The sequence below is a fragment of the Adelges cooleyi genome, unplaced genomic scaffold, assembly GCF_023614345.1.
Source record: "Adelges cooleyi isolate 19-005CV unplaced genomic scaffold, UGA_ACOO_1.1 ACOO_flye_CR_arks_rails_tigmint_CR_PRNA_21, whole genome shotgun sequence".
NCBI classification, from domain to species: domain Eukaryota; kingdom Metazoa; phylum Arthropoda; class Insecta; order Hemiptera; family Adelgidae; genus Adelges; species Adelges cooleyi.
In genome coordinates, this window is record NW_026095871.1 from 11,924,065 (window position 1) to 11,950,450 (window position 26,386).

The window sequence follows — 26,386 nt, forward strand, 5'->3', positions numbered from 1 at the left end:
TTGGCCGCGTGGGTAAATCAAGCTTAAGTCATTACATTTCTAGATTTCTACGAGTAAAAGAATTGCGCTAGTTTAAATGGTCAAGATGCTTTGATGCGACATCCTTAATGTGGTCACTGTACAAAAAAAATATATTTCCTTAGAAAAATTCAAAGCGATTTTTTTCTGTTAATAGTTCTTTATTGTTAAAAATGCAATAAAAAAACAGCCTTGAAATTGATTTATTTGTTCACAAATAGTTTAAACAGTTTGTTTACTGTTTTCTAATGTCGCTGAACTAAAAATTATTTTATTTAAAATTTAACTAGTTCTAATTGCTTTCTGAACACATAATGTTGATATTGTCTAGACATCGTTCTATGTAATCATTCATAAACATAAAATACTTATGTCAAAGCAATTAGTTAAGGAAAATTCGAAAATGGTTAAAAGTGTGTACATATGTATTACTTATTTTGTATTAATTGACATTTATCTTGATATAGAAAAATAAACTAAAAATATCATGAGTATTAATTTTTGCAACAATAATTCTAATTAAGATTGAACCAATTACAAATAGCCGCGAATTGATTTTCATATTTTTTTAGAGACATGCTAATTAATACTTGAAATAATTTAAATCATTTACTACATATCAATATAGAGTGGCTCATGTATATTTAAGGGCCATGAACTTAATATCTTTCCCTTTGGTATCATCTAAATGGCATTCTATGTCTCCGAAATCGATGTGTTCGTCATCAAGCGATGAAAGGACTTCAAATCCCAACTTTGTTGCTAAATGTTGAGATATGTAGCCTGTGAATATCGTGCCCGTTACAGACAAACCCAATAATTTACATAACTTTTCCCTGGACTCGAGAAGTCGATAACCAATTCCATTGCCAACAAAGTCGACGTGGACCATCAAACCAAATGCAGCCAAATATCGATCGACGTTGTACTTTTCGAATATGTTTCCTGGTTGGCTTGCGTCAGACAGGATTTTTATTATTAGGTTAAACATTTTATTGGACGACACCTAAAGCAGAAGACTAATTGCATACAAATTTTACCTAAATTTCATGGATAATATTAATAATATTACATACCGAGTATAATTTTTCATCTTTCTTCTCCACATAAGTGAAATTAACTCCGATTATTTTACCTCGTTCTACGCAGTCGTTTTCGATAATAGCTATTAATGTTGTTCCACTACATACCATGTCCCTCCATACGCTCTTAAAAATTTCGCTTGCTTCCGAATCATTAATTAAATCTAACAATATAAATAACATATGGTTTAAACAAATTGTAATATTTAAACTGTTATTAAAAATAACCGTCGAAAGGTAAACCATAATATAAATGGCAGATAACATACTTAAATTACTCTTGCTGTAAACGTTTATCAAATATATTTAATTTTTTAAATTGTTGTATTTGAATAATTTTTAGCCTTGATACAGCTTTAAAAATAACTATAATAATAGTTGTACACTTATATATATTTTTTAATTTTTGTATGTATGTGGCTATAAATAATTTTTCTTTAATGAGTACGTTTATAAACCGAAAATTATTCTCAAAGTGTATATAAGAGGTCAAAAATACGAAAAATCCAAACTTTTTGCATCAAAATTATGAAAATTACCTATTTGTCAAGCTTTCATTTTTTTACACTGTTATTAATTAACGTTAACAAAATAAGATGTTTTAGTTGTACATTTTTGAAAGTGATTGTATTGCTGTCTGCACTAGTAGTCTCAAGTCTCGACCCTATAGGTATATTGCAATAAAATTCCCTTTCAAGAAAACATCTTTATAAAACTGAACTTTTTTTTAAAACTTCTTATTATTCCAGCCTCTTAGTTTTTACTATTAACAATAGTAAAAATTAAACAGTTAACTTTCTCTTTCAGTAATTTTCATTAAGCCTTTTGATGAGTATAATTTTATCACTTTCAGTTTTATTATTTTTTCCAACTCGCAATCAGTGTTTATCGGCTTCAATCTTATTGTGCTAAGCTTGAGCCCAATGTTATAATATTATTAAAACATTTAGCTTAATGCTTTTAACTGTGTAAGTATATATGAATTGTATATTTTAACTGTAGTGAACTTAATATTATTTCAGACACACGCGGAAACTAAAAAATACATATATTTTAGGCGCCTTGCTAACCTATATGTGAGTAAAATAAATATTCATTACATACTTAGTGCTGAACACAAGCGCTCTTCTTTAAAGAAATCATTTCCAAGTTGTTCTGCGATTTCGTCAAAGTGATCACCGGTCGCAGTTTGTATTCGATATTTAAAACGTACGCCATTTTTTTCAAACTCAAAACTATCAAATTTTTTAGGTGTCGAATTCATTTTTTTTTTTTTTTTTTATTATAAAAAATTATACTAAATTTACAAAATTAAGCAATTTGTTCTTGTTTGTCCATACGCTTCGGTAATAATAAAGTCCTCACTATAGGCTACGACAGATGCACAGTGAACTGTAATACAAATAATTACTGTAGCGTGAGACTATTATTATTTACAAGGTCGAATATATTAAATGCAGATAATAATTAAAGCAGCAACAAACGCAAACGTTTGAATTGTACTCAACACGTTGATTACAATTGGTGGCTTCAGTTGCGTAGCTTAGTATTTTAAACAGTAATTCTTTTTAAACGGCGATTTTGTATAATGCCTAGTTTCTCATATAAACACATGTTACGCCGCTCTGTCCTAATGAACCATAATACATCATAATATTTGAAACATTACCTTCAATGCGATAGCCAGTGTTAAATTTTAATCGATTGGGATAATTAGAATAGCGAAAAAACGATAAGCGTAGATTTATGATTAATATATTATGTATTATTTTTAAATATTATAAATACAAATGTCGATACACATTTATAACTCCCTACTCGATCAAGGCTGATTCTAAATAGCGTTATGCAATTCGCATGCGCCAAACAAATAATTTAAGAGTGAGTTAAATTGAAGATAATTTATATGCAAGTGCTATTTTCGTATGAGCCACGCTTCTTTTTTCACTCGGCTCAAACAACACAGCATTATGGAGTGCAGTAGAATGTAAACGATTACCATCGCTGTGCCTTTCCAAATTGCCGGACAGTCGATGGTCCAACCTTTCAGCGCGATGTCGTTCATCAACCTACTGATGTAGCACAAAGGCAGATGTTCGGATATGGCTTTCATGACAGTCGGCTGGGCTTCAATGGGCCACGTTACACCTGTAAAATTGTGTCCAACGGTTATATATGTAAATTTAGCCACTGTATAATATTATACAAACGGAAACTGGCGAATAAAACCATTTTGCAAAAGAACTAAACATATTATTATGAGCGGAACGACTACAATAGTATTGGCACGGACAATTTGTTCCCTTGTCCGAAAATTATAATTTATATTTTGCATTTTTCCATCAATGCACGTAACTCTAGTAAATAATCTGCGTTGCGCAACGAGGATAAAAATGAACGTGTACTTGCCGGACACGTAGACTTGCATCATGTTCCAACCAATCACCAAGTGCATGGCTTCTGAGCCTGACTTTGAAACGCCGACGACTAAAAACCCTGTAAAATAAATTGTCTTTGTTAATTAATTGTGTTTAAATGGCCAAAACAACTATGGAACTTTTTCAAATAAATTCCATTTCAATAGTTAAAATATAATCTAAAAAAAAAAGCTATGAACAAACCTAAACGTGAAAATACATAATGACTTTTAGCTTTACGTCGAATATAAAATTCTAGAAAAAATAATAAATTACAAAATAATGTGCTAACAATATGTATTCTATTATATATTTTTTATAACCAATAAAATTAACTAAACCTTTAGTACTTTATTTTAACTGGTATTAGAAACATTAGTTTTTCTTTATAATTTGTGATTAACTATTTTCAGTCCACTGTTTTAAATAACTAATAGCTTGAAATATGTTATAAGATAACTGTTTAAAGGGAACTTTTTTTTAAAAACAACATTGTGTTTTAAAATTCTATTTCTGTTATTTCTGATATCGACCTATTAAATGCGCTCCAAAAGAGAGATGTTTAGCAGGCACATCAAAAGGAGACTCGTGTTTTAGTCTTTATACATGTGGAATTTTGCTATTTCCTTTTACTTTAATATAGAAACTCTAAAATAACAACGATTACACTGAAATCCACTGAATCATTGAACTTCGCCAATTTATCTTATCTTACTTTTTCTATTCTATTATACTACTCTTCAAAATACGTTGTAATCGTATTTTCTATATTGTACTCATAATTGAGCCGTAACAGTTTGTATTATTGCAATAAACAAATAAAAAACAAAGCTATAAATCAAAGATAAACAGTAACCATACCTGTAAGTAAACCCAACCAGCCCGTAAATATTGATAAAAATGCATATACGACTAGCCCACTAGTGATCTCTATTGGATTTCGAAACATGATGTATGTGATAGTCATAACACAAACCATATGGAAAACGTGAATTACGGTTTGAATCAATGTTATTGAAATTATCACTTCTGGTATTTTAACGCCTGTAAAAAAAAACCCTAAACAATTAGTTCACAAACTGACATTTGGTTATAAATTTAAATTCAGCTCACCTGCGGTCAAAGCCCGGTCTAGGTAACCTTCCATTTTTTCCTTCAACATGAATCCCGCCGAAATAATACTTGAGAAATAAAAACCTATCCTAAAATAAATGTTTTCAAAAAAAAATAGAAACTCATTTTAATAAATACATTCATGTCATATTTTATTCTGTTTGGTAATTAATTAAACGTATTATTCATAATTAAATCATTAAATAAAAACTGATTACTGAGACTTTTATGTTAAAATTAAAAAACTTAAACACGTTAACACGGATATCAATAGTAAACAAAATTGTTTGAAATTAAAGTACAAGAACAAAACCATTTCGAAAGTATTATACACTTAAAATCGTCTAATAATAATATTATTAAATAATACTTAATCATATGATAACCTTTTTATTTTTAGTACATTTTTATTTTACCAATTTGATTTTTTTGTCTTTATTTCTATGAAGATCTATTTTTATTGTAAACATGGTATCCGTAATTTAAAATATTTTATAAAATTTCAAAGATTGACAGTATATTATAATATTAATGCAACCAATTACTTTATAATACTAATTCAACAAGAATAGATGTAAAATAGCACGGATAATCTGTTCTTAAGTACACGGCTATACTATGAATTGATGAACAGCAAAAAACAATGTTGTTTATGAAAACATGCTGACAATAATGTTAAAAAAGTCAAATTGTAAATGTTTACATATTCCTTTATTTAACTCGTTTTTTGTTTTGTATATTAGCAATATTACAGCTAATTGTTTACTGGTATTAATACTTACATTGCAACAAACATAGTTGCTATACTGTGAATGTACGCTTTGACTTTTCCTCCTACCACATTTTTGATTCTCTGTAAACCCCACAATAAATGTATTTAAAAATGATTTTATACTTCAAACAATACATTAAATTTTAGTGGAAAATCATAATTACTTTTTGTTGAAATAAGCATGTACACTTACCAAAGGATTTCCTCGAACCGATTTCCCTTTGCACGATTCTGAACTTGCTAGAATAATGTCCCCGTAGACGTTATTGAGATCGTAAATGATTTGATTTTTAATTAAAACACCTGTACAAACGATTTTCACCAAATCAATGAAATAATCGGAAATAAAATATTTTTTAACGGCTGACCTCGGGTAAAGCGAGGTACAACAGCTATAATATTATAGCTACTACAGTTATATTGCAAATAAAACTAAATAAATTATTTACATTAAAAATAATGCTTTATCAACTAGCACAAGGCGCAATGATCGTCAACATGGCCTAGTATACATTTGAATCTTAATCGAAAACATCCATGTTTGCATGAAAAGATTGTTGACGGTCATAATACTAATCGAGGTCATCTACTTGTGTTTTATCACAGTTATTTAGTACCTGTAATTAGGAGAATCTGGAGTACCTGGACTCTGGAGTATATGTAATTAGGACGCTAGGTTGCCAAACTATGCAAAATTATTTTCAACAACTAGAAAGTACACTATTATAATGAACACGGTTGTATGTGATTTCAGACAACTGAGTTATACCAATTTGACGGGCTACCCTGATTTTTAGATTTTTTTTTTTATCTAAGTTGAATAATTAAACAATTGTTTTATAATATAAGTATAGATGTTCACCTGTTTTGTAACCGTTATGTTTTTAAACTTTGATGCGGAGCTGTGAAGGTATGGTTTTTATAATAATGTGTTTTTATTTGTCTTCACCACGATATTTTTTAATTATTGAACCGACTTTTTTATGTTGCAAGCCTATAGCTTATAGCTATAGTTTATACGGGCTATCTGTATAAATAAACCCATAAATCGTACTTGAAGAAAATTTTAATAGGTCAAAAGTTTTAAAATTTTACCTATTCACCTTTAAAATTGAAAAAACACCCTAAGAATTTACTTTAAAAGTACTATTTAACCTAACCTTTTTAAAAACAGTCACATTCGTTCCAAATTTGTATGCAATAATCTTTAGAAACAGTACTATAAATAAACGTTAGCAAACCAAAAAATACAAAATAAATAAAAACCTTTTTCCTAAAGGTGTAGAAACTTTTTCTTTGTTTCACTTTTTCGACTAAAGTTTTGGCTTAGACTGAAGGCAGACACAGAGTTGAGTTATAGCATAAACAGTTTTCTCTAAAATCAAAAGTCAAACATTTTTTTCATGCAGGAAAAAACCAAAAAAATCCAGGTTGCTATGCGTGAAAGAAAAAAATCTAACTGGTATCAAAAAAATATTTTCATTATATTGTTAGTTTTGATAAATGGGTAATAATAGCAACAAACTATTATGGACAGGCATTAAAGAAATAAAATAATGAAATTTTTAAATAAACCCTTAACTACAATAACAATACTCTATTTCGGCAGCAATGTACCATCGTCAGCGCATACAACAACTGAGGAAACAAATGTTTGTCTACTAATAAAACTTACTTCCAGAATCAACGTGCACTCGTGCAATCGTATCGGGCGGAATTTCAACGTCAGATTTCCAAGCGCCTTGAACGTATTGACGAAGGCCGTAAGTGTGATTTTTCGGAAACTGAATAAAAGCAAACGCTTTGGTTTTATCTACTGCCAAGTCACCCGCTTTCTGGCTGTCTATCGGTACCTGAAAGCATAAATAATATGTCGTATAAATACAGCTATTAATCCATATAACGTCACGGTAGACACTATTTCTATGGCTTGGGTCTAAAAGGACTAATCACACTATTTGTAACTTTCGTAAAATGAGCTGTAAAGTTTTTATCACAGTATATTAAGGATATACTTACCTGGCGTGGAGGTCAACCGCCGTGATCAATCAGGACGTGATTAATATATTAAAGTTATTTTTAGTTTTTATCCTTACCAGATCATATTTTAAAGACCGCAGTCTGTCGATGAGTTGGCAGCTTAGCTTGTGACTATTAACATAGTCATCATCGTAGAGACATCCACCGACAACGCTAGTATTTTTGCAGTTGTGAATTTCATTGTTTTGAAAATGAATCTTAACGTCTTCGACGTTTCTACCGATGGCCAGATTATAAATTAAGGCCGCCAATATCGGAAAAAATATAACCAAAAACACAAACCTACCGAAAAGAGTGCAGGCACATGAATCATATAATTTACACACAGGTGTTAGTTAAGTACTCAAAAAAATAATTTTGAATTATTACATGTAATCGCGACTGCATACGACAATGTTTTTCTTGAGCAATGCCTTGATTCTGATTAAAGAAATTTTACTGGGCGTTTGTATGGATGTAAGTGATTTTGTATTATTAAATCTAGATTGTTTCGCCAACGTTTGTTTGTATTGTACACGACTCTACAATTAATTTGGAATTTCAACGAAAAATACAAATTAAGAGATGATATACAATTTAGACTACCTCTCCTAAATCTTGATGTGAGCTCAGTGCTAGAAACGCGTCTTCCAACGTATTTGTATTCTGCTCAACCAGCAACTGATTTGGCGAGCTTTCTTTAATCAGGACACCGTTTCTCATTAAACCAATCTGATTTTTTGTTTTACATAAAAAATAAGGAAGAGTTTTATATTTAATGACTAAATATCCAAGTATGTATTTTTGTTTTAACAGTAACTACCATGTGCGATTGACGTGCTTCTTCTATGTAATGCGTAGTGATTATAATAGTTTTGCCTTGCTCGTTGACGATTTTCAATAATTCTTGCCAAATTCTAATTTTTATAAAAACCGATTTAAGGTATAAGTTTAGAGAAATCATTATTAATAAACTCGTTAATACTAAATCGTATTTGAGAATCGAGAGCCAAAATGTAACAGTGATTTAACCACCACTAGTTCCAAAATACCATGTTTTGACAGAGTGAAAATTTAAATTACACCATTACTTTAACATTGATACAATCAACAGTAATTTTTGATAGGTTAAATCATTTTTCCGAAGAAATATATTTAAGTTCACTATTTTGATCCTGTCTTTAACCGCCAGTCTATGGTCGTATCAAGTAAGAAATTTAAAAAAAAAAACGATAAATTTAGATATTTTTAAACGTCAGGGTTATTCTGATCTAAACTAATATTTTACAATATTTACTGTTTACATAATTTTTTTTAAAAAATAGTTTTGATTATTATTAATGATTTTTAACTTACCTTATGTAATTATTTTATAGACGTGTAATATTTTTTATAACAGTATTATTTATTACATTTTATTAAAATATCAACTTCTTTGTAAACCAAAAAACAGTGTATTTAAAATAACGGCTATTTTATTACCGTACATTACTATATTATTTACCGATTTTACTAATATTATGTACAATAAGTCGGCGGTTCTCTTGTACACCATTTTCTCCCTTTTTAATGACAAGAAAACCCTAAAAGTAATGGCCATTAGACCGTAATTAATAGCCGTTAACCGTTTTCCAAAAACTGACGCCATGCCAACCAGCTTGATAAATCACGCTAGCAACCAGGGTGTGAATCTGTAACCGATCGCCGCGCTAGACTGACCTCATGTGTCAAAACATGTTTAATTGTTCCGGACCATTTGGCTGACCACTGCGGCGGATCTAAGACCTTAAAATTGTTTAAATGCAATAATTTCTTACTCGTGTCTTAATATCGGATCGATTCCCACCGTGGGCTCGTCGAGTATTAATATTTTCGGATCATGAATTAGAGATACAGCCAACGACACTCTTCTCATTTGACCTCCGCTGGGGGGAAAAAAATATGATTAATAAACTGAACTTTTTAATGGACGAAATCAATTAACTGTAACTTTTAACGAAACTGCAAACAACTTTTATACCGATGATGTAAACAATTTTAATTTTTATATATACATAATATGCAATGAAATACTTGGACGCTGCTTGTCAACCGCTAGACAGTTGAAAAGAGTTCCTGCGAAGGAAAATGTCATTTATATGAATACAATTTGTATTTAATGCGTTTTTTCCTTTTTTAACCAGTGAATTGTTTTACGGGCAACATTCTAACGGTTTGACAATGAGAAAAAATAAAAGAACCTGACGTTTAGCGTTCATCTTACAGACAACCCGAGAAGCAGTAACCTACCTGGCATTTTTTAATAAGCTATCCATCGGTGGCAGTTTAAGCCATCTACTCAGTCTTTTACTGTTTTTCGCAATATCTTCGCCGCTCATTAAATACAAGCAACCGTAGTACTGCAGAGTTTCCCGTATAGTGAGTAGATTGTCTAGACAGACGTCCTGAGTGAGTATATTATATATTATATATATATATATATATGTAAATATAAAAAAAGTACTAATAAGAAAATAAAAACGTTAATAACAATCAAGTATGGTCTACCCACGTACTTGAGGCATGTATCCGATTTCCAGAACGCTACTTGCGTCCACCTCGATAGTTCCAGAATCGAGTGTCAGTTTTCCAAGGATTGCGTTCAACAAGGTTGTTTTGCCACAGCCGCTAGATCCTAAAAGTCCATAACTGAATATGTGCGAAGAAAAAAAATAACTACAGGTATAAATTTTCAAGCATATGCGCGACGTTGTGGAAAACTTGTATTGTGTACTTACATGGATCCCGAAGGTACTCTCATGTTCAAACCGTTTAGCACTACGGTTTCGGCGGAATACGTTTTCAAAGCATCGACGATGCTTACGGCCGCCTTTCTGTCCATCTTGGCAAGTTCCCCGTTGTTCGCCATCATCGAAATTCGAATTATGACCCTCCGTATCTTGCACAGGTAAACGACGAACCGCTGAATTAATACTAAAATGAAAATATTTTGTTTGTGCGCAAATAACGATTAATAATAATTATTACAAATCATTCTGGCGGACAAAATTGGTCTCATTTGCATGTAGTAATCAATTTCCCCGTGGTTATTCAGCGATTTCAGATAAAATGATGACCGTTAAATTAATTTTTCAATAAGTATGTCACGAGAGTAAACACATAATCCGTTTGAACGTTGTTTACATCAAGTAAAACCAATACATTTTTCGTTTTGAAAAATCCTTCGAAGCAAACGGTATAATAACATAATATAAACACTATACGACCGACTTAATATTTATTTACCGCAAAAGTAAACATTATAAAGCAATTTATATTATATTCAGTTATTACGAAAATAATAAAATTTCTGATAATTCTTTCGCCCTTTTTTTCTCGTGATTATGAAAAATGCTAACTTTAAATTAGAAGCGATCAAGAAGAGAGAATAGTTGACAATTATTATTAGTGCTACCAATAAATGCCATGTATTTACTGTAAAATATTTAAATAACATTAATCTATACAAACTTAAAAACCGATTCACGCTTACACGTTGTACATTTTAAATAATTAGTATAATAAAACGTGTTTACAAATAATTAAGTAATTATTTTATTAACATACAATTATGTTTAGTTCAACAATTAGTAAATATTAATCATTAAATTATTTGTAAATTTTATAATAATAATAGATAAGACTTACAGACTGTTATTATTACTAATTACATCATAATATTATGTGGACATTATTATAACACACGACATTCAGTGTAATATATTGTTGTCGAGCAAATAATTATTATTATATTATTAATTGGCTGTACTACTTCCGTTTGATCCACATATCTTTTTTCATTGAATTAAAAAAAAGTAGTGGCACCGCAAATGCAATTATCCAAAAGGAATTCAAAACAAAGCCTCTCTGTACCGCCGGATGTTTGATCGACCATCCTCTGAGAGCTAAATTACCAATAGTTTCCGACGAAGCGGATAGAGGCAAGTATTTATTAAAAGCTCTTAATACTGGATGAGCTCCTTCCATCGGCCAAATTAGACCTAAAATTTAATAAATAAGATTAAATTGATAATCATTATTCTTTTTTTGGCTCATCCAAACTACATAATATATTTATACTATATGTATATCATATAGTCTACATTTTTTAACAATGGCCAAAAAGGAAACAACTTTATCAATACATCACATAACACATTTTTAAGTCTTAGGTATATTACCCTAATGTTTATGAAATGTAAAAATATTTCAAATTAATAATATTTTGATAAGTATTTTAAAAGTGTTACACCATAACTCGAATGTAAAAAAACATTTGAATAATTTGAGTAATTTATTTTAATTTTAAAATGATTACGACAAAAAAGTATGTTAAATAAAAAGCATTGCAATCATGTTCTTGGAAAAAAACAATTTTTGAACTGCATGTGAAGAAAAAAAATGTCGAATGGATAAACTTATACTTACCGCATAAGCAGGTGAATAACACGTTTGTCCCCATGTTAATATGAGTGGCCATGGTGTAGGAGTTTGAAAAAGCGGCAGCGAGTATTCCTAAATACATAAATTATTTTTAAAAAAAATTGCCCATTGTGATTAAATCTTACAAATTTATTTTTACAAATATAAATTCAATTTTTATTAGTTTATAACAAAGTATGTCTTATTAACGAGCATTGTACCTATGACTGACATACATAAAACCATTGTTATAACTGCAAAATGTATTTAATATAATTGGGTAACTTATCCGTCTGATGTCATATTGAACGTGATATATTCAAACGAGCTATGTGGACATTATTATAATACATAAAAGCTTATCCGATTTCACTTTTGGCAACGCGCAAAGTATAAAACATAACAAAAGTTAAAGGTTGCTTGTTTCCACCTGCAAACATCCCCTGATATCCGGTTAGCATTACGATGGCGACGACCGACCAAAAGTTTTCCATTAAAATCGGGTTGTCAAACACGGTGAACATCATGAACATCGCAATGGCCGACTGTATGATATGAACAAAAGTCTGAAGACAAAACATGGAGAACAGCAACTCCTCAAACGTAACCCCTGAAAAATTATCGGCAATAAACACTGACAAATTTTCTTTGAAACCATTTTCTTCGAAAAATTACTGTAACATGAAAAAAATGACTTCATATATCAACATTTTAATGTTAACGTCAAATTACCGGCGGCCATGATTCGACTCATTATTCCTTCGTCTTTTTCTGTCAGCATCAGCCCGGTAGATAATATCATTGGAAAGTAAAAAGCCAATCTAAAATATTTTACATGAAGGCTTTATAATATATCTGTCTCAGTCAAAATAATTAATAGTACACATGTCACTAAATCAGCTTATAAAATAAATTAAATTAAAATGTGTAATAACCAAACAACTAAATGACACATTTATTAATAACGTTGTATAAACTGCTTAATTGAGCATGGGTAGATACATGCATGGATACATACTAGATACATTAACTGATTTATATTAAAAAAAACATCATGGCAAAATCAATACCTTTTCGGCTTCTCATCAAAGCCATAAAAACTCTACACATGATAACGCAAAAAAGAAATCCCGACAGGATGGCAAAAACTGAGTAAATATTTAATCGTTTGAAAGCGTATACTAGATTTTGATAAATATTCATGAACAATAAGTCTATTTTGTATTAATTCAGAGAGATTGAACTTCGCACAAGAGAAACCAAATTTGACCTCATTGAAGTGTTGAGTACATAAAGGAGGAATTCAGACCTAGATGAAACGCACGGGATCCTGCGTGTGTGTCCTTTATCTGATTAACGCAACTATAGTTGTCTATTTATAAAATAAAGAAAAACATGACACACTTTTATGGCCATCTCAGACTAAAATGAACGCAAATGTTATCTTTAAGTACCTACCTACTTTTTAAATTGCACTTATTATTTTTCATTAAATCCTGCAAAACTATTCGAAAACTAATCATCTTATTATTTAAAAACATATTTACAACACAAATATAAAATCTTTAGCATATCATAAAATAATATTATATTCAATGTGTTTTATTAGACTTTTAAAAAGTTTAACCATTAATGTTTTTATTTAATAACCGTGAATTTATACATATTGATTAATAACTCGTTAAGTAGCGTTCAGGGACGTTTTTGGTAGCCGCTAAAAAATGTTCATACAATATTGAATATGTCATTTTTGTATGCACATTACGTCTGATGAAAGTAACTGGGCAATTAAGCGTGTTATCAAGCAAGGTTGTGACGTTTCTTTTTTCAATGGTTTATTATTTGTTCATTATTAACAACCGATCTCACTTCCTAGTAAATATTCCAAGATGCTAATTCAACATGTACAAAGAAAAACTTACAACAAGGACCATGGGCGCTAGTTTGACAGTACCGCTTAAAGACTTTATCGACTTAAAGTTAATCGTACGACGCAGAATGTTTTATGAACTCATTATTTAAAAACTGTTTATAATTTATGAAGTTTTTAAATGCCCTTCGTACATTTTCCTAAGCTTTATAAATTAATTTCGAAATGACACCGTTTTTGTTTATTAAGAATTATTATTCGCTAATGGGCGGCGGCAGAATGTCGGAATTTAAATCGGAACATCCAATTTCGTTTTTTTTTTTTTTCCAAATTAACAGCTTGATAAAAACTACGCAATAACTATCTACCTTCTAAGTTTTTTTTAAATTTATTTTAATTATAAATTACACATGAAAAATAAAACACAAAAAAAAACCTTTTAGAAACCTTCGAAAAAACAGTAAAAACCAAAACCGAAAACGTACATGTTCTTAGATCTTAGAGTCTTAGATGAAAGAAATTTAAGTGACTTTGTTTCGGTTTCATCTGAAATTGACTGCTTTGCAAACAACAAAGAGAAATAGGGGTGGATAGACCTAAAAAGATTTAATAGCTAAAAAAGTCTTTAACCTAACTATAATACAAACTTAAAAATCGTATGTTATTATTTTATACAGTTTTTTTTCTTGTACTCACAACGCTATAAACCCAGGAGCGGACGAATGAATAAACTCCGTGATTTGAACTTTTCCTACTTTTTGGATCTAAAAATCCCAATAGTATAAATATGTAAACTATTGATAGTAAAATTATTATATTTCAATAAATACCACGATGGGCGATGAAACCGACTTCATGTTTTTATTGCATTGCTTAGTAGCTTCATTTATAGTTTTCTCGAAAGTCTTATAAACGTCTCTTTTGATTTTTTGTCTAATAATATAATCTGAAAAAGGTCGTGAGCATATGTGTTAAGAGCGGTAATGATTGTCAGCGGAAATACAGGTAGAGGAAAACCCAAAAACGGATGTACACTATACAGAGGGGTTGTGTGGAGGTCGAGGACTACGGTGGCAAAAATTGTGATTAATGTCGAGGAAGAAGAAAACTGTAATTGAAAAAATCATTTAATGCGAAGCGAGGTATTAGGTTTTTGTTTTCAACATCAAATCTCAAACTCAACTGCTAAATTCCGAGTAGACTTGTACCGAGCTAGAGTTCATGTCGTATAAGTTTGCCCGTCTCTGTACACGTTTTCTCAGGGATTTCGTGTAATTGTGGGCGAAATACAATATTCCCGAAACGTCATTAGCGTTCAACGCCACCTTGCTGGATTCTAAATTCGGATAGTGCACCTGGAAACAAATACCAAACGGATGTGAGTAACACATTTTTGTCTGACCTTTATGCCGGTTCACCAGTCGCTTGTTGAAGTATCGCAAATTTTCGATAAACGTGCAACTTAATTTTGTATAGTTAACATCATTCAGGAAGCACGAATCGTGGTGAACGTACGAACCGCAATTTTTCATCTCATCGTTAACAATGGCAAAGTTCACGTCTTGTACAGAATGACCAATGCATAGATTATAGAACACAGTTTGAACCAATGGCAGAAAAAAAGTAAAAAATAAAAACCTAAAAAAAAAGACCACGAACGTATTAAAATATCGCTATTTATTTGGCAACTGTCTTTAAATGTATTATGTATTAAAAAATTCACAAACGTATGATCTTTGTACAAAAAGGCTCCGTTCTTGTATGTGAGTGCACGAAATCGTCTCCATGAAAACGTGTCGTTTTTCAAATTCGGGCGAGGCTGTGTAAATGACGTTAAATCGTGATCAACATTATTGAACACCTAAAAAGTATTGGTAATGTAAATACACGTCTAAAGCCGGTTTTCTTTGGCATTTATTGTCCCGAATTTATTTTGTCGCATTTATTTTCCTGCCTCGTCACTTATCCAGGTATTCAAGATTGGGCATCCTAATGGTCAAACTTGTATCAAAACGGTTTGGTTAAATCATAATCTCAACATTTACACCACTCATCAGCAACCTAGTTGCTAGTTTAAGTGGTACCCATTCTCTGAACTAACAGAACATTCTTACTTCTTTCACAAAAATCACAACTCCCCCGATGGTTTTATTGTATAGTAAATTAGTATAAAATTTACATTTCCAGATTCTTGGGCGCAACACAGAGACAAAAACGCTTCTTCTAAGGTCGATACGTTTTGTTTCGAAATCAGAGACGACGGTGAATCTTCTCCGACCAATGTGCCGTTTCGCATCAGACCCACCTGTTCGATGATCTCATTAAAAACAACAACGCCGCAACAGGATAAATGTTTCAACATTAAAAAGCGTTTATATACTTACCACGTTTGCTCTCGTGGCCTCTTCAATGTAGTGAGTGGTTATGACTATGGTTTTACCGTTCGCAGACAATTTGACTAGATGGTCCCAAATGCTGGTGCACAATAGACAAAGGGATGAGCTAATGTCAAAACGTCGACGGGAAGACATCAACAAAATATTACCTACCTTTCTCTAATAACTGGATCTACCCCGACAGTCGGCTCGTCGAGTATCATGATTTTGGGATCGTGAAACAATGCCACCCCAAACGATAGTCGCCTTTGTTCTCCGCCACTAAAATCATTTTAAATACGATACCTGTATTATTCACACACAAAAGCGTGACGATTCGTAATCCTATTGTTTTCGCCGCATCTCATTCCATTACAGTAGCATCCTTATAATTTCAGAAATTCAGCACGAAACGCTACTTATTGCGTTTTAAATCTACAGGTTTGAGCAACAACAAAAAAAAAAAACAATATCTTAACCATATTCTAAAACAAAATCTCTACTTAAGACGCCCATTGAATTAAACCTGTCGCGGACCCTTCTTAGTGTTTGTCCATCTGTTCGGAACCATTCAAATAATACCGTGGATCAAATGAGTGTGTTTTTGCAAACCTAAACATTTACTTGTAAAATTCAAAGAAAAATTTAAGGACGCCATTAAATTAATCCAATTATACAATACAAAAATTAAATTCACCGAATTAGCTATTAACAATAAGGAATTATTGTTTTTTTTTTTTATTAAGTTTTATTTCACTCGATCGCTCGTCGTGTTTTATTTTTTTTTTTTTTTACCTTAAATTTTTAATTTGTTCATCTAATCTGGGCAAACACAGTATGCGATCAAGTTCTTTAATTCGGGTTTTTATGTCTTCTTCGCCTATACCGTACAACTTGCCGTAAAATATAAAAGTTTGACGCGCCGTCAAATTATGGTGCAGTGTAATGTCCTGGAAGAAACAAACGTTTTATTATGCATTAGCTAAAGACGCCTAAAATCCCTAAAACAAACTATCTAATGAACTTTTAACAATGTACTTGAGGCATATAGCTAATGTCCGACAATCTTTGCACTTTCAAATAGATGTTACCCGCGTCTAATGGAGTTTGGCCAAGTATGCAGTTCAGCAGAGTCGTTTTGCCACAACCGCTAGGCCCGAGAAGTCCATATCTAAAATTGAAATCAAAACCCTTAAATCGCTTATAATAATAAGTTTTATGAAAAAAAAACAATAATTGCACTTTAAAACTCAACGATAATTATTAAACAATTATTATTATTGGTTTATAAAGCAATACTACTTACTCCAAAACCGACCTGTAAGAATGCAAGTACCGCAAGCTCAATTTCTATGAACAAAAATGTGAAGCGCTTGCAGCAGGGTCTTGCTTCAGTTTCGAATTTATACAATTAAATAAATACAATTTCAGTTCGTAAAAGTCTTATGTTAACTATACAATTAATTTTCCTATAACTCAACCTTTATAGATTATGATACCTAATAACATTATCTTACGTTTTATTTATATCACAAAACACTTATTCAATTCGTATCTTATTTAAAACGCAGTTGATACACAGTAATAACTTTTATTATTCAAGGATAAATGCTTTTAAAAAGTGTACTTAATGTAAAAAATAAAATTTGTACTATTAATACTCACATTGATCCGCAGGGCACCGTCATATTTAGACCTTTCATGCTAACAATATCTGAATAACACTTGTAGGCGTTTCGAACCAATATAGATTTGTTACCCATCCATTCCACATTCAAGCTCTTTTGTGCGTCAAAAGTCATTGGAGACATTTTAATTAAAAGTTATTTGAATCGCAAATAATTATAAATAGAATTATGTGCCTTTGTTGTCGATTCTCAAAATGGGTACATCGAACGCAAATGAATCAATACAAGTACAAATACTGCTATGGTCCATAGTATAATTGAACATTGGTATTAATGTACAAGGACATTGCGAGTAATTAACCTGAAGTTAGTATAACTTTGGTCACAATATCTGATGAAAAAGTATTTTACAATGCGCTTATATGTTATACATCGTGTACAACAATAGTATTGTACTTCATCTATCAGAATAAAAAATCTAAAATCCGCTGTACCAAATAACATAAATATGTTGTGTGTCCGAGGTCATAGATTTCAAAACGGCACATATATTGGAAGTTTTATTACAATCATCAGTTCCATTATTATCACTAGCAAACATATACATGAAAAATTAATTTGTTATCAAATATTAAAGCGATGTCTATTTTCTAAAAATGTCAATTGAATTAAAAGAGCCCCCACGTATTGCTATATTATAGGTACCGCCAATGATCGGACACATCAGTTAACAAAATAATTATTTTATATTTTCCACTATTACTAATTCAAAATAAAATAATTTTAGTACAACGAATACGTATTTTCCATTTTGTTTTGAGACTAAAAAATTTAAGAAGAATTTTTGGATCCGTTTTCGATTTAAATGCAGGTCAGTAGAGGATTAGAAAAAATAAAGCATATAAACATATAAAGCATATATCTTTTAGGAAATAGACCATTAGGGCTAACGAGCAAGATAAGTTCATCAGAATAGAAATGTAGTAAGAAGAAAAGATCCAGATATTGATTGGAGGGAATTAGCTCTAAATAGAGAGAGGTGGAGCGAGGTTTATTTTTCAGTATGGTCTTCAAGGCCGTAAACTAGAAGAAGAAGAGAAGTAGAATAATAATAATATATTGTAAAATTATATATAGCTCCTACAATTTATTTACTTCACTATCTATGTTTGCCGTTGTCTGGCACTACTATCACGTGTTGATTTATTTATTTTTTCCAGAATACTATATTGATTTTTTCCTGATTGTATGTTATGAATGTATAAACTTTTACAACGTTTTCCTAAAATGTATCCAATAAGAGTATGTTTCGTTCTTCTAATGCAGTTTTGCGAACGATTTTCGTTTGCTAGCATTCGCTGTAAGTCAAAAATGGCCAGCAAGACAATTACTGTATGTGAACACACTTTATCACAATGAGATTTTTATTATGTTTTAGCAATTCTGTCGTTCTACTTGCGTGACATTTTGATGTACGACGAACAAAAATCTGTTAGCATGTTTCACGTTTTCATGATGCTTTGCTATATATCTGCAATGATCGGCGGCGTAGTGGGAAACAGCAACTTTGGCAAATACAAGTAAGGAAAGTAATACCTGTGCAGATGTAAGTATTGCTAATCAGAATTTCTGTAAGGGTTTTGTAATGGACAACGGCAAAAATAAAACCATTAAATATAATGACGTGTTCGGTCTTATGTTCTAATATAAGTATAAATCCGATGCATAGCTTCAACAATTATCCCCATAGAATAGGTATAATTAAGGAATGCCAAGCTATTTATTTATAATAGGGTTTCCCGTGATTTATGGATGAGTAACAATTGTTATTGTGATGCTGTTTCTTCGTGAATTACGCTACACACTTTAGTTACAACACATGTTTTCAAATTGATCTGCTTAATATTTCAAAATTAAACCATAAAAAAAAGTTACATAATTGGTTTTAAAATTCAGCTTAGGCTAAAACAAATATAATCGTTTTTTCAACAAAACAAATTATATTCAATACCTACATTTGTTTTTCAGAACAATTATTTCGTACTCGGTAGTTTACTGGTCTGGAGTTCTGCTAATGTTTTATGCGACTCTGTACCATCGAGACGTGTATAAAATGCAAGTATCTATATACTGTTATAATAGTTTTATTCTACCGGATATTATAATAATCAAACTTATCCGTAATTGATATATTATTTTTAAACGGCTTCGATTGGGGACACGTGAAAGAATTTAGAACATAGTGATGACTATTTATAAACAAAAATATTAATATATAATTTATTAAATAAAAATCTGTCCACTAGGGAAAAACAAATTGCATTTGAATGAAGCATCTGCACAATATTTTTAATTTAAAGTATAATAGTTAAAACAGGTCATGGCCCGAACAGCCATGACATTCATATAATACTACAACACGGATTTTTTACTGTTTTAAATTGTTTAATATTTTGTTTTCAAATTTGCAGTTGTATACTGACTCTGTATAGTTTGATTTTAATCTCGATCGGATTGGGTGGAATAAAGCCGTGCTTGCCTGCTTTTGGGCTGGAACAGCTGATCACCAGCAGCAAAAACATCAGTGTGTCGCACGCCGAGAGTTTCTTCAGCACTTTCTACTTTGTCATCCACTCAGCCGTATTAATTGGACTGATAACAACGCCATTAATAACCATTTACAGGTCAAGCAGCAACTTCAGCGTAGATACCTACGCGTTGAGATTTGAATTGTCATTCATTTCAATGACAATTGCCCTCGGTAAAATATAATTTACAAATCATACTATAGTTACGTTGCCCTGGCTTAGCCCGAGAAGGGGGGGGGGGCTATACAGTATGCTATATGTCAAACTGTCCATATGTCAGCTGATTAGCTATTGATTTCTTTCTCTAAAATTAAAATTTTTAATTTTCCAATTTTCCGGGAACTTTTTAAAAACTTTCTTTCCTCTAAAACCTTATTCGGACTGTTACGAACATTTAAAAAAAAATGAGCCAAATCAATCAAGCCGTTCTCAAGTGATGCGCGTTACAACGAACAGCACTTCATTTGTATTTATATAGATAGGTATACAAACTATGGTCTACACACTACACAATCAACGAAAAATCGTTCATAAAATGTATACATACTACTAAGTACTTATTTAGATAAATTTAAAAAAAAATGTTTTTCTAGGTTTTACAGGATTCAAAGATAATACAAGTCAACAAAAATTAGGTACTTAATTTAAAAAAAAAATGTTTATGGCAGTATAAAACAACTCAAGTATTACTCAACTCTAGTATTGACTTCAAAATGACCTCCATCAGTTAATAATTTATAGTTTTATTATTACACATTAGTAATTGGCTTTATATTCAGATGCACAAGTAAGAGGGATATTCAAGGACTAAAACTTTACACCATCCTAAAATATAGTGACCAAATTTAACATATTTAGGTATTGCAGTTTTTACTTAATGACATGGTGGGAAGGCTTTGGATTCGCAAACAACTAATGATAGTATTCTAAACTATTGTACCATCAATATTCATATTTTAATTATTATAAGGACCAAAATGACCCGTGTTCCAAAATTGACTATATAACGCAATCCAACTTGTATGTAGGTATCCAAGTGATAATAACAGTTGGGTTCGGACTGAATAAACGACCGCTCGCGAGTCAAGTGCGATTTATGAGTTTTGTGTCGATAGTATTAAAATAATAGCAATAAATCCATAAACTTTGTTCAGGTGCATTTCTGTGCGGCAGTCCTTTTTATTTATCGAAAAAGTCCGGCAAAAGCGTCTTGGTAAACATGTTTAATTGCATTGTTGTAAGTTTCCGGTAAAAACTTAGACGGCGTCAATTATTTATGAGTTGATGTCGTTTTTTTTTTCTCGCTGCAGACCTCCTTGTGGAAGAAACTGACTTACCAGAGACCGGGAAAATCCCACTGGTTAGGTCACGCTGACGGCATTTACCCTTCGTGTGTTATTTACGACACCGAAAAGACATTGCACATGCTACGCCTGTACGTACCCCTGTCGATGTTCTGGAGCCTGTTCGATCAACAAGTCTGTCGGGTCATTCGCATACCACGTAGAGACACGCAACTAGGGAGGGTCTTTTAGCAGACGCTTGCACAAAGAATCCAAGTTCATCGCATTAAACCGCCATAATATCAGCTATACGAAACAATTATATTTTTGTTCATAGCACTCCCTACTTGCGCACTGCTAACGCAGTCGACTGTGAATACAATTTACTTACTCGTTTTACTGTTGTGCAATGCAGAACACCACGTGGCTGTTTCAAGCGGCTCGCACCAACGGCCGTTTTTTCGGCTTGCAAGTACCCGTTTTCGTGCTGCAGGTCGTTAATCCGGTATTAGTGTTAATCACCATACCGTTCATGAAACGTTTAGTGTACCCGTACCTGGACAAGCACTGGTTGTTCAAGTACCCTCTTAAGCGCATCCTGCTGGGCGGCAGTATAGCCGCCATAGCGTTCGTGCTGTCCGGCTGTGTCGAGCTGCACATCGAAGTGAGTTCATGATATGACCTAACCAACCATTTTTTTTCTCTTTCATGCGCCGTGGAAACCCGGGGGGAACCCGCCTGGTGTGAGGCATTACTTCCCCCCAAGTATCTGAAACTAACCACCCGTCAGGATCTAAATCAATATGCTACTACTTTTAAGCCCTAAACTCTATCATATTAATAATCAAAATATGTTTAAATGGTTACACTTTTTGCAAAAAATCGAAATTGTGGTGTCCTACCCTTAGTTTTGATAACCATGAATAGTGTATATTGACACCCGTTTCGTTGTATTATATAAAACACTAATTTATATTACCGGCTTATTTCATTTTCATAATATGTGTACCAAAAGAAATAACGAGATTTGCATTTGAAATCAAATTATACTTACATTTGTAATAGATTATCGCGGTACTCTTAATATGTATATCGTGGCCCAACTTTGGTATCGATAAAATTACTGTTCCCAATAATTGGAACATAATTTACAAAACTTCCCGCAGAGAACCAAGTTACTTAGTGGACCTTCAGGGCACTCGTAACTTGTTTTCGACATTTACACTAAACTATAATCTTCGACTTGGTATAAATGAACAGTGGACACAATCTCATTACTAAAAAAATAGTTTCTACGTTATTATTATTTCCCTTAAAATCCTATTCATTTTTTTGATGAGCTTAAATGTGAACTATAAATATAAATAAATCTGTACAATCACTCTGATACCTTCCATAGTAAAATCCATCAGCGACTTGGCAGAAAATAATATTGTAATTTTCACATCATTTACAAATAATTTGGCCGTTGTATTTTAAAGCATGGCGCACAAGACAAACTCATAAGTCTCCAATGGCTGTTGCCCCAATTTATCTGTATGGCCTTTGGCGAAACTCTGTTTACCATGACCGGACTGGCGTTCACTTTTTCTGAAGTAAAGTCAATACCAATGGCATATTATTGGTACAAGAAAATTTACTGTTAGAATAAGACCAATTCATTTTGCAGGCTCCAGAAACAATGAAGACCGTATCTCTGTCAATGTGGTACTTTTCGGTGGCATTGGGCAATTTGATGGTCATCTTCTTCAACCATTTTGCGGTTGTGTTCAACAAAAAGGTGTAACAACGTGTCGCTCGTATTTTCCACTTATAATTGTTATTTCGTTTATTATGTATTTGTCTATCATTATTTATTATTGATTATCAATTATTACCTAACCGTTTATCGGGTTCTTGTAATTTGAAATCGCAGTCGGACATTTTCTTCGTGTTCTCTTTCATCACGGCATTGGTGATCGCGTCGCTGTACAGGATGAGCAATACTTTCGAAAAGATCTACAATCTAGACAAACCCGTGTCCGTTCCTACTGATTTAGGTAATCTATGCTCACATTAATGCCTATACCGAATGTCACATTGACTATGCTGTGTTTCCAGTTATGATACTGAAGAGAGACAGCTACCAACTGGCCTTTTAAACAGTGGACTTGACAATGACGATCATTTTCATTTTTCAAATATATTTGAAGACGGATCGAACCAATATGACGTTACAAAACTAATAACGTTTTTCCCATATCAACGCAATATCAAATAATACTACAGCGTGGACAATAATTAGTCAAGAACATATTTAAACGTTTTATTTTTGATAAACCAACATAATATGATTATTGTCAATAATGTGTGATACAAAGGAACTAAATCATACTGTAATTTAATTAATACCCGTAATTTACACAACCAAATACTCAAATGATATGCATGTCTTTACATTAAAATATATATACAAAAATAATTTATTATAGAAATACAATTATTTGTATTATTTTTTTTTTATGTTTTCTTATTATGATATATATAATTATATAGTGGCTCAAAAACCTTAATCCTAGATACGTTACTAAAAATAAATTTACATTTACCGTCATTAAAATCAATATTTACACACTTACAAAAGCAAAATAATCACAGATCACGCTAATGCTTGTAGATCCGGAAGAGGTAAGAAGGCATTTGGACATTTTAGGATACACAGATATAGAACCAGAACTCTTGAACAGTTTCATAAAAGGTAATTTATTTTTTTATCGCACCGAGCATATACTATTATAATACCAATATAACAGTTATTGTTAAAGCAAACGTAATATGGATGCGCGGTTTTGAGAGATTTTTGGTATTTTCACTTTTATTCTAGCTATAATACTATCTTGGTTAGAGCTCAATATTACATTCCGTAGTGGTCCGAGAATAGCGGTATACATTATAATAATATGTACACAATAAAAAAGAAACTATACAAATATTTTTAAAAAAATAGTTTTATTAATAAATTAGATTTTGAAACTCAAACAAGGTGGGAACGAGTAACGACAATAATGTAAAAATATAAAACGAAATGAACGTATGGACAATACAACAATTTGGCTTTTAAAAGTGACTTTAAAAATAAAACCCATTTCAGATTTAGAGAAGCTCGTCGATTATGAGCAAAGACATGGAATCAACACATCGTCGATGCCGTCGTTATTTAACCCAAACAGTTACTCAGAGCAAATGAACCGCAGCAAGATGAACGCCTCCAACACACATCAAAGTTTACAGGCCGGCAAAAACACAACCGAACACCGACAGAGGACTGATTTAAATGTGCCAAATTCGCCGTGTACAAATTACAACTGGAGTATCCATTCGAACGAAATGAACAGCCAAACCCCGAACTCAGAATTCCGCAGGAACACGCCAAATCATATTAACACCACTACACGCACTTCGGCACGGTTGGAAAAAATTAAGTATTTTAAACTCCGGCGAACAAAACCAACTGTTACAGACACATTTATAACATGAAATTATATTATAGTAAACACTTTTGTAAGGTACAAACGACACTATATAACATAGTTTGAACAGCACGTTTAACGGTAGACACAAGAAGAAGGTACTAGAATTTAAATTTAAAATATCACCCAACAACAATTGTTATTGTACTAGTTACATTGGATTAGCAAAACTCTAACCAGTGTTACTGAAATGTTTTAATGTAGTTTTGTTTTATTTTCAATAGACAACAACCACTCGCGATGGAATAAAACGGTCGGGTCGTCACTTTGCACAGACCACTATCAGAACATTTTTTCAAGAAACGCTAATCAACTCGACTCTTTGGGACACTCCCAGATGAAGGTATGAAATATTTTTCGAAAAAATTAAAACCACCAACCATTGGTACTTGCGATGGAGGCGATTTGGATGTACGTTTTTAAGTTGCAACGCCAAACTACAGGTTTTTTCAATACATAACTTGTTTGAAACCTAAATAGAATTTTAAAAAACACCACCATTTCCTATAAATCGATACAAAAGGAATAATAGGCTTCGACAACGAATTTGAGCCCTATCAATACTGTACAACTGACAACCACGCACATTTTATACTTAAATGTAAAAACAAGCGCCAGTCGCTACAACCAATTTGATTCAAACTTTTTCATACCGACAAGGACAATAGCAAAATATAGTAGTTCTTAGGTCCGGATAAAATTTGAAAAAAAATATACATTTAACTCTCAACTAATATAAAAAAAAAAATTCTGAATCGGACAATAGTTCAATGCATTAAAAGTAAAATGTTCCAATAAAATTTGTGTAAGTTATTCTCTCTAGAAACAAACAAAATTTATTATTATAGATTTATAAATATAAAATAATTATTATCTATTTGTTCAGAAAAAAAAAACCATAAAAAAAATATTGAACTTAATTTCTTTTTAAACATTTAAATGTATGTAAAATGTTTCTAACATGTGCTCTTTGACCATTTCTGTTGGAGATGTATTTTTTTGAAGTTTTGTAAAAATATTTAGTAGATAAAACGCACATTCTAATTTGCCCTTCACTCATCTTGAACCTGTTATTCAAGGTAAAGGAGCAAATATTTGTTTATATCTATATATTATTACAGCAATCCAAATGTTATTGTTGTGGAATTCAACGAACGACAAATCATGAAAAACTAAAATCTAAGTGTAACTCGAAAAAAAAGCACGCAATGTGCTGCCAAGCGACATTATATATTGAACTAAAAGATTAAA

The 26,386-nt window shown here is 31.8% G+C and overlaps 4 protein-coding genes across 10 annotated transcripts; 1 reads left to right on the forward strand and 3 right to left on the reverse strand.

The window, feature by feature from the left end:
• Nucleotides 1–180: 180 nt before the first annotated feature.
• Nucleotides 181–2,502, reverse strand: LOC126834273 (uncharacterized). Its single transcript, XM_050566076.1, has 3 exons — nucleotides 2,205–2,502; nucleotides 1,095–1,264; nucleotides 181–1,024 (listed from the first exon to the last, which is right to left on the reverse strand). Exons 1-3 carry the CDS (start codon nucleotides 2,362–2,364, stop codon nucleotides 653–655), a joined length of 702 nt encoding a protein of 233 aa, XP_050422033.1. The 5' UTR covers nucleotides 2,365–2,502; the 3' UTR covers nucleotides 181–652.
• A 396-nt stretch (nucleotides 2,503–2,898) lies between these two features.
• On the reverse strand, nucleotides 2,899–10,657 carry LOC126834271 (ABC transporter G family member 20-like). Of its 4 annotated transcripts, none has more exons than XM_050566072.1 (16): nucleotides 10,449–10,657; nucleotides 10,199–10,383; nucleotides 9,977–10,109; nucleotides 9,711–9,865; nucleotides 9,239–9,346; nucleotides 8,245–8,338; nucleotides 8,028–8,153; nucleotides 7,812–7,963; nucleotides 7,499–7,724; nucleotides 7,078–7,255; nucleotides 5,596–5,705; nucleotides 5,413–5,483; nucleotides 4,631–4,719; nucleotides 4,379–4,561; nucleotides 3,510–3,596; nucleotides 2,899–3,248 (listed from the first exon to the last, which is right to left on the reverse strand). In XM_050566072.1, exons 2-16 carry the CDS (start codon nucleotides 10,330–10,332, stop codon nucleotides 3,016–3,018), a joined length of 2,079 nt encoding a protein of 692 aa, XP_050422029.1. In that variant the 5' UTR covers nucleotides 10,333–10,383; nucleotides 10,449–10,657; the 3' UTR covers nucleotides 2,899–3,015. The 4 variants fall into 4 exon arrangements, with proteins under 4 accessions (XP_050422029.1, XP_050422031.1, XP_050422030.1 ...); XM_050566074.1 differs by having other exon boundaries at nucleotides 9,711–9,852; nucleotides 9,977–10,095; nucleotides 10,199–10,394; XM_050566073.1 differs by having other exon boundaries at nucleotides 9,977–10,095; nucleotides 10,199–10,394.
• Nucleotides 10,658–11,109: 452 nt separating this feature from the next.
• Nucleotides 11,110–18,303, reverse strand: LOC126834416 (ABC transporter G family member 23-like). 4 transcript variants are annotated; one of them, XM_050566317.1, is made up of 15 exons: nucleotides 17,793–18,295; nucleotides 17,166–17,298; nucleotides 16,923–17,077; nucleotides 16,302–16,409; nucleotides 16,137–16,227; nucleotides 15,932–16,057; nucleotides 15,480–15,613; nucleotides 15,171–15,390; nucleotides 14,936–15,107; nucleotides 14,583–14,698; nucleotides 14,449–14,516; nucleotides 12,615–12,703; nucleotides 12,313–12,492; nucleotides 11,889–11,975; nucleotides 11,110–11,461 (listed from the first exon to the last, which is right to left on the reverse strand). In XM_050566317.1, the coding sequence occupies exons 1-15, from the start codon at nucleotides 17,936–17,938 to the stop codon at nucleotides 11,229–11,231; spliced, it is 2,058 nt and encodes a 685-aa protein (XP_050422274.1). In that variant the 5' UTR covers nucleotides 17,939–18,295; the 3' UTR covers nucleotides 11,110–11,228. The 4 variants fall into 4 exon arrangements, 3 of the variants coding, with proteins under 3 accessions (XP_050422274.1, XP_050422272.1, XP_050422275.1); XM_050566315.1 differs by having other exon boundaries at nucleotides 14,936–15,390; nucleotides 17,793–18,297; XM_050566318.1 differs by lacking the exon at nucleotides 17,793–18,295 and adding an exon at nucleotides 17,446–17,589 and having other exon boundaries at nucleotides 14,936–15,390.
• A 4,798-nt stretch (nucleotides 18,304–23,101) lies between these two features.
• LOC126834587 (solute carrier family 15 member 2-like) lies at nucleotides 23,102–23,940 on the forward strand (the record flags this gene model as incomplete). The annotated part of the gene is made up of 4 exons (XM_050566614.1): nucleotides 23,102–23,221; nucleotides 23,296–23,406; nucleotides 23,542–23,665; nucleotides 23,727–23,940. Coding segments are annotated over 4 exons (396 nt in total), but the record flags the coding sequence as incomplete, so codon positions are not given.
• Nucleotides 23,941–26,386: the final 2,446 nt, after the last annotated feature.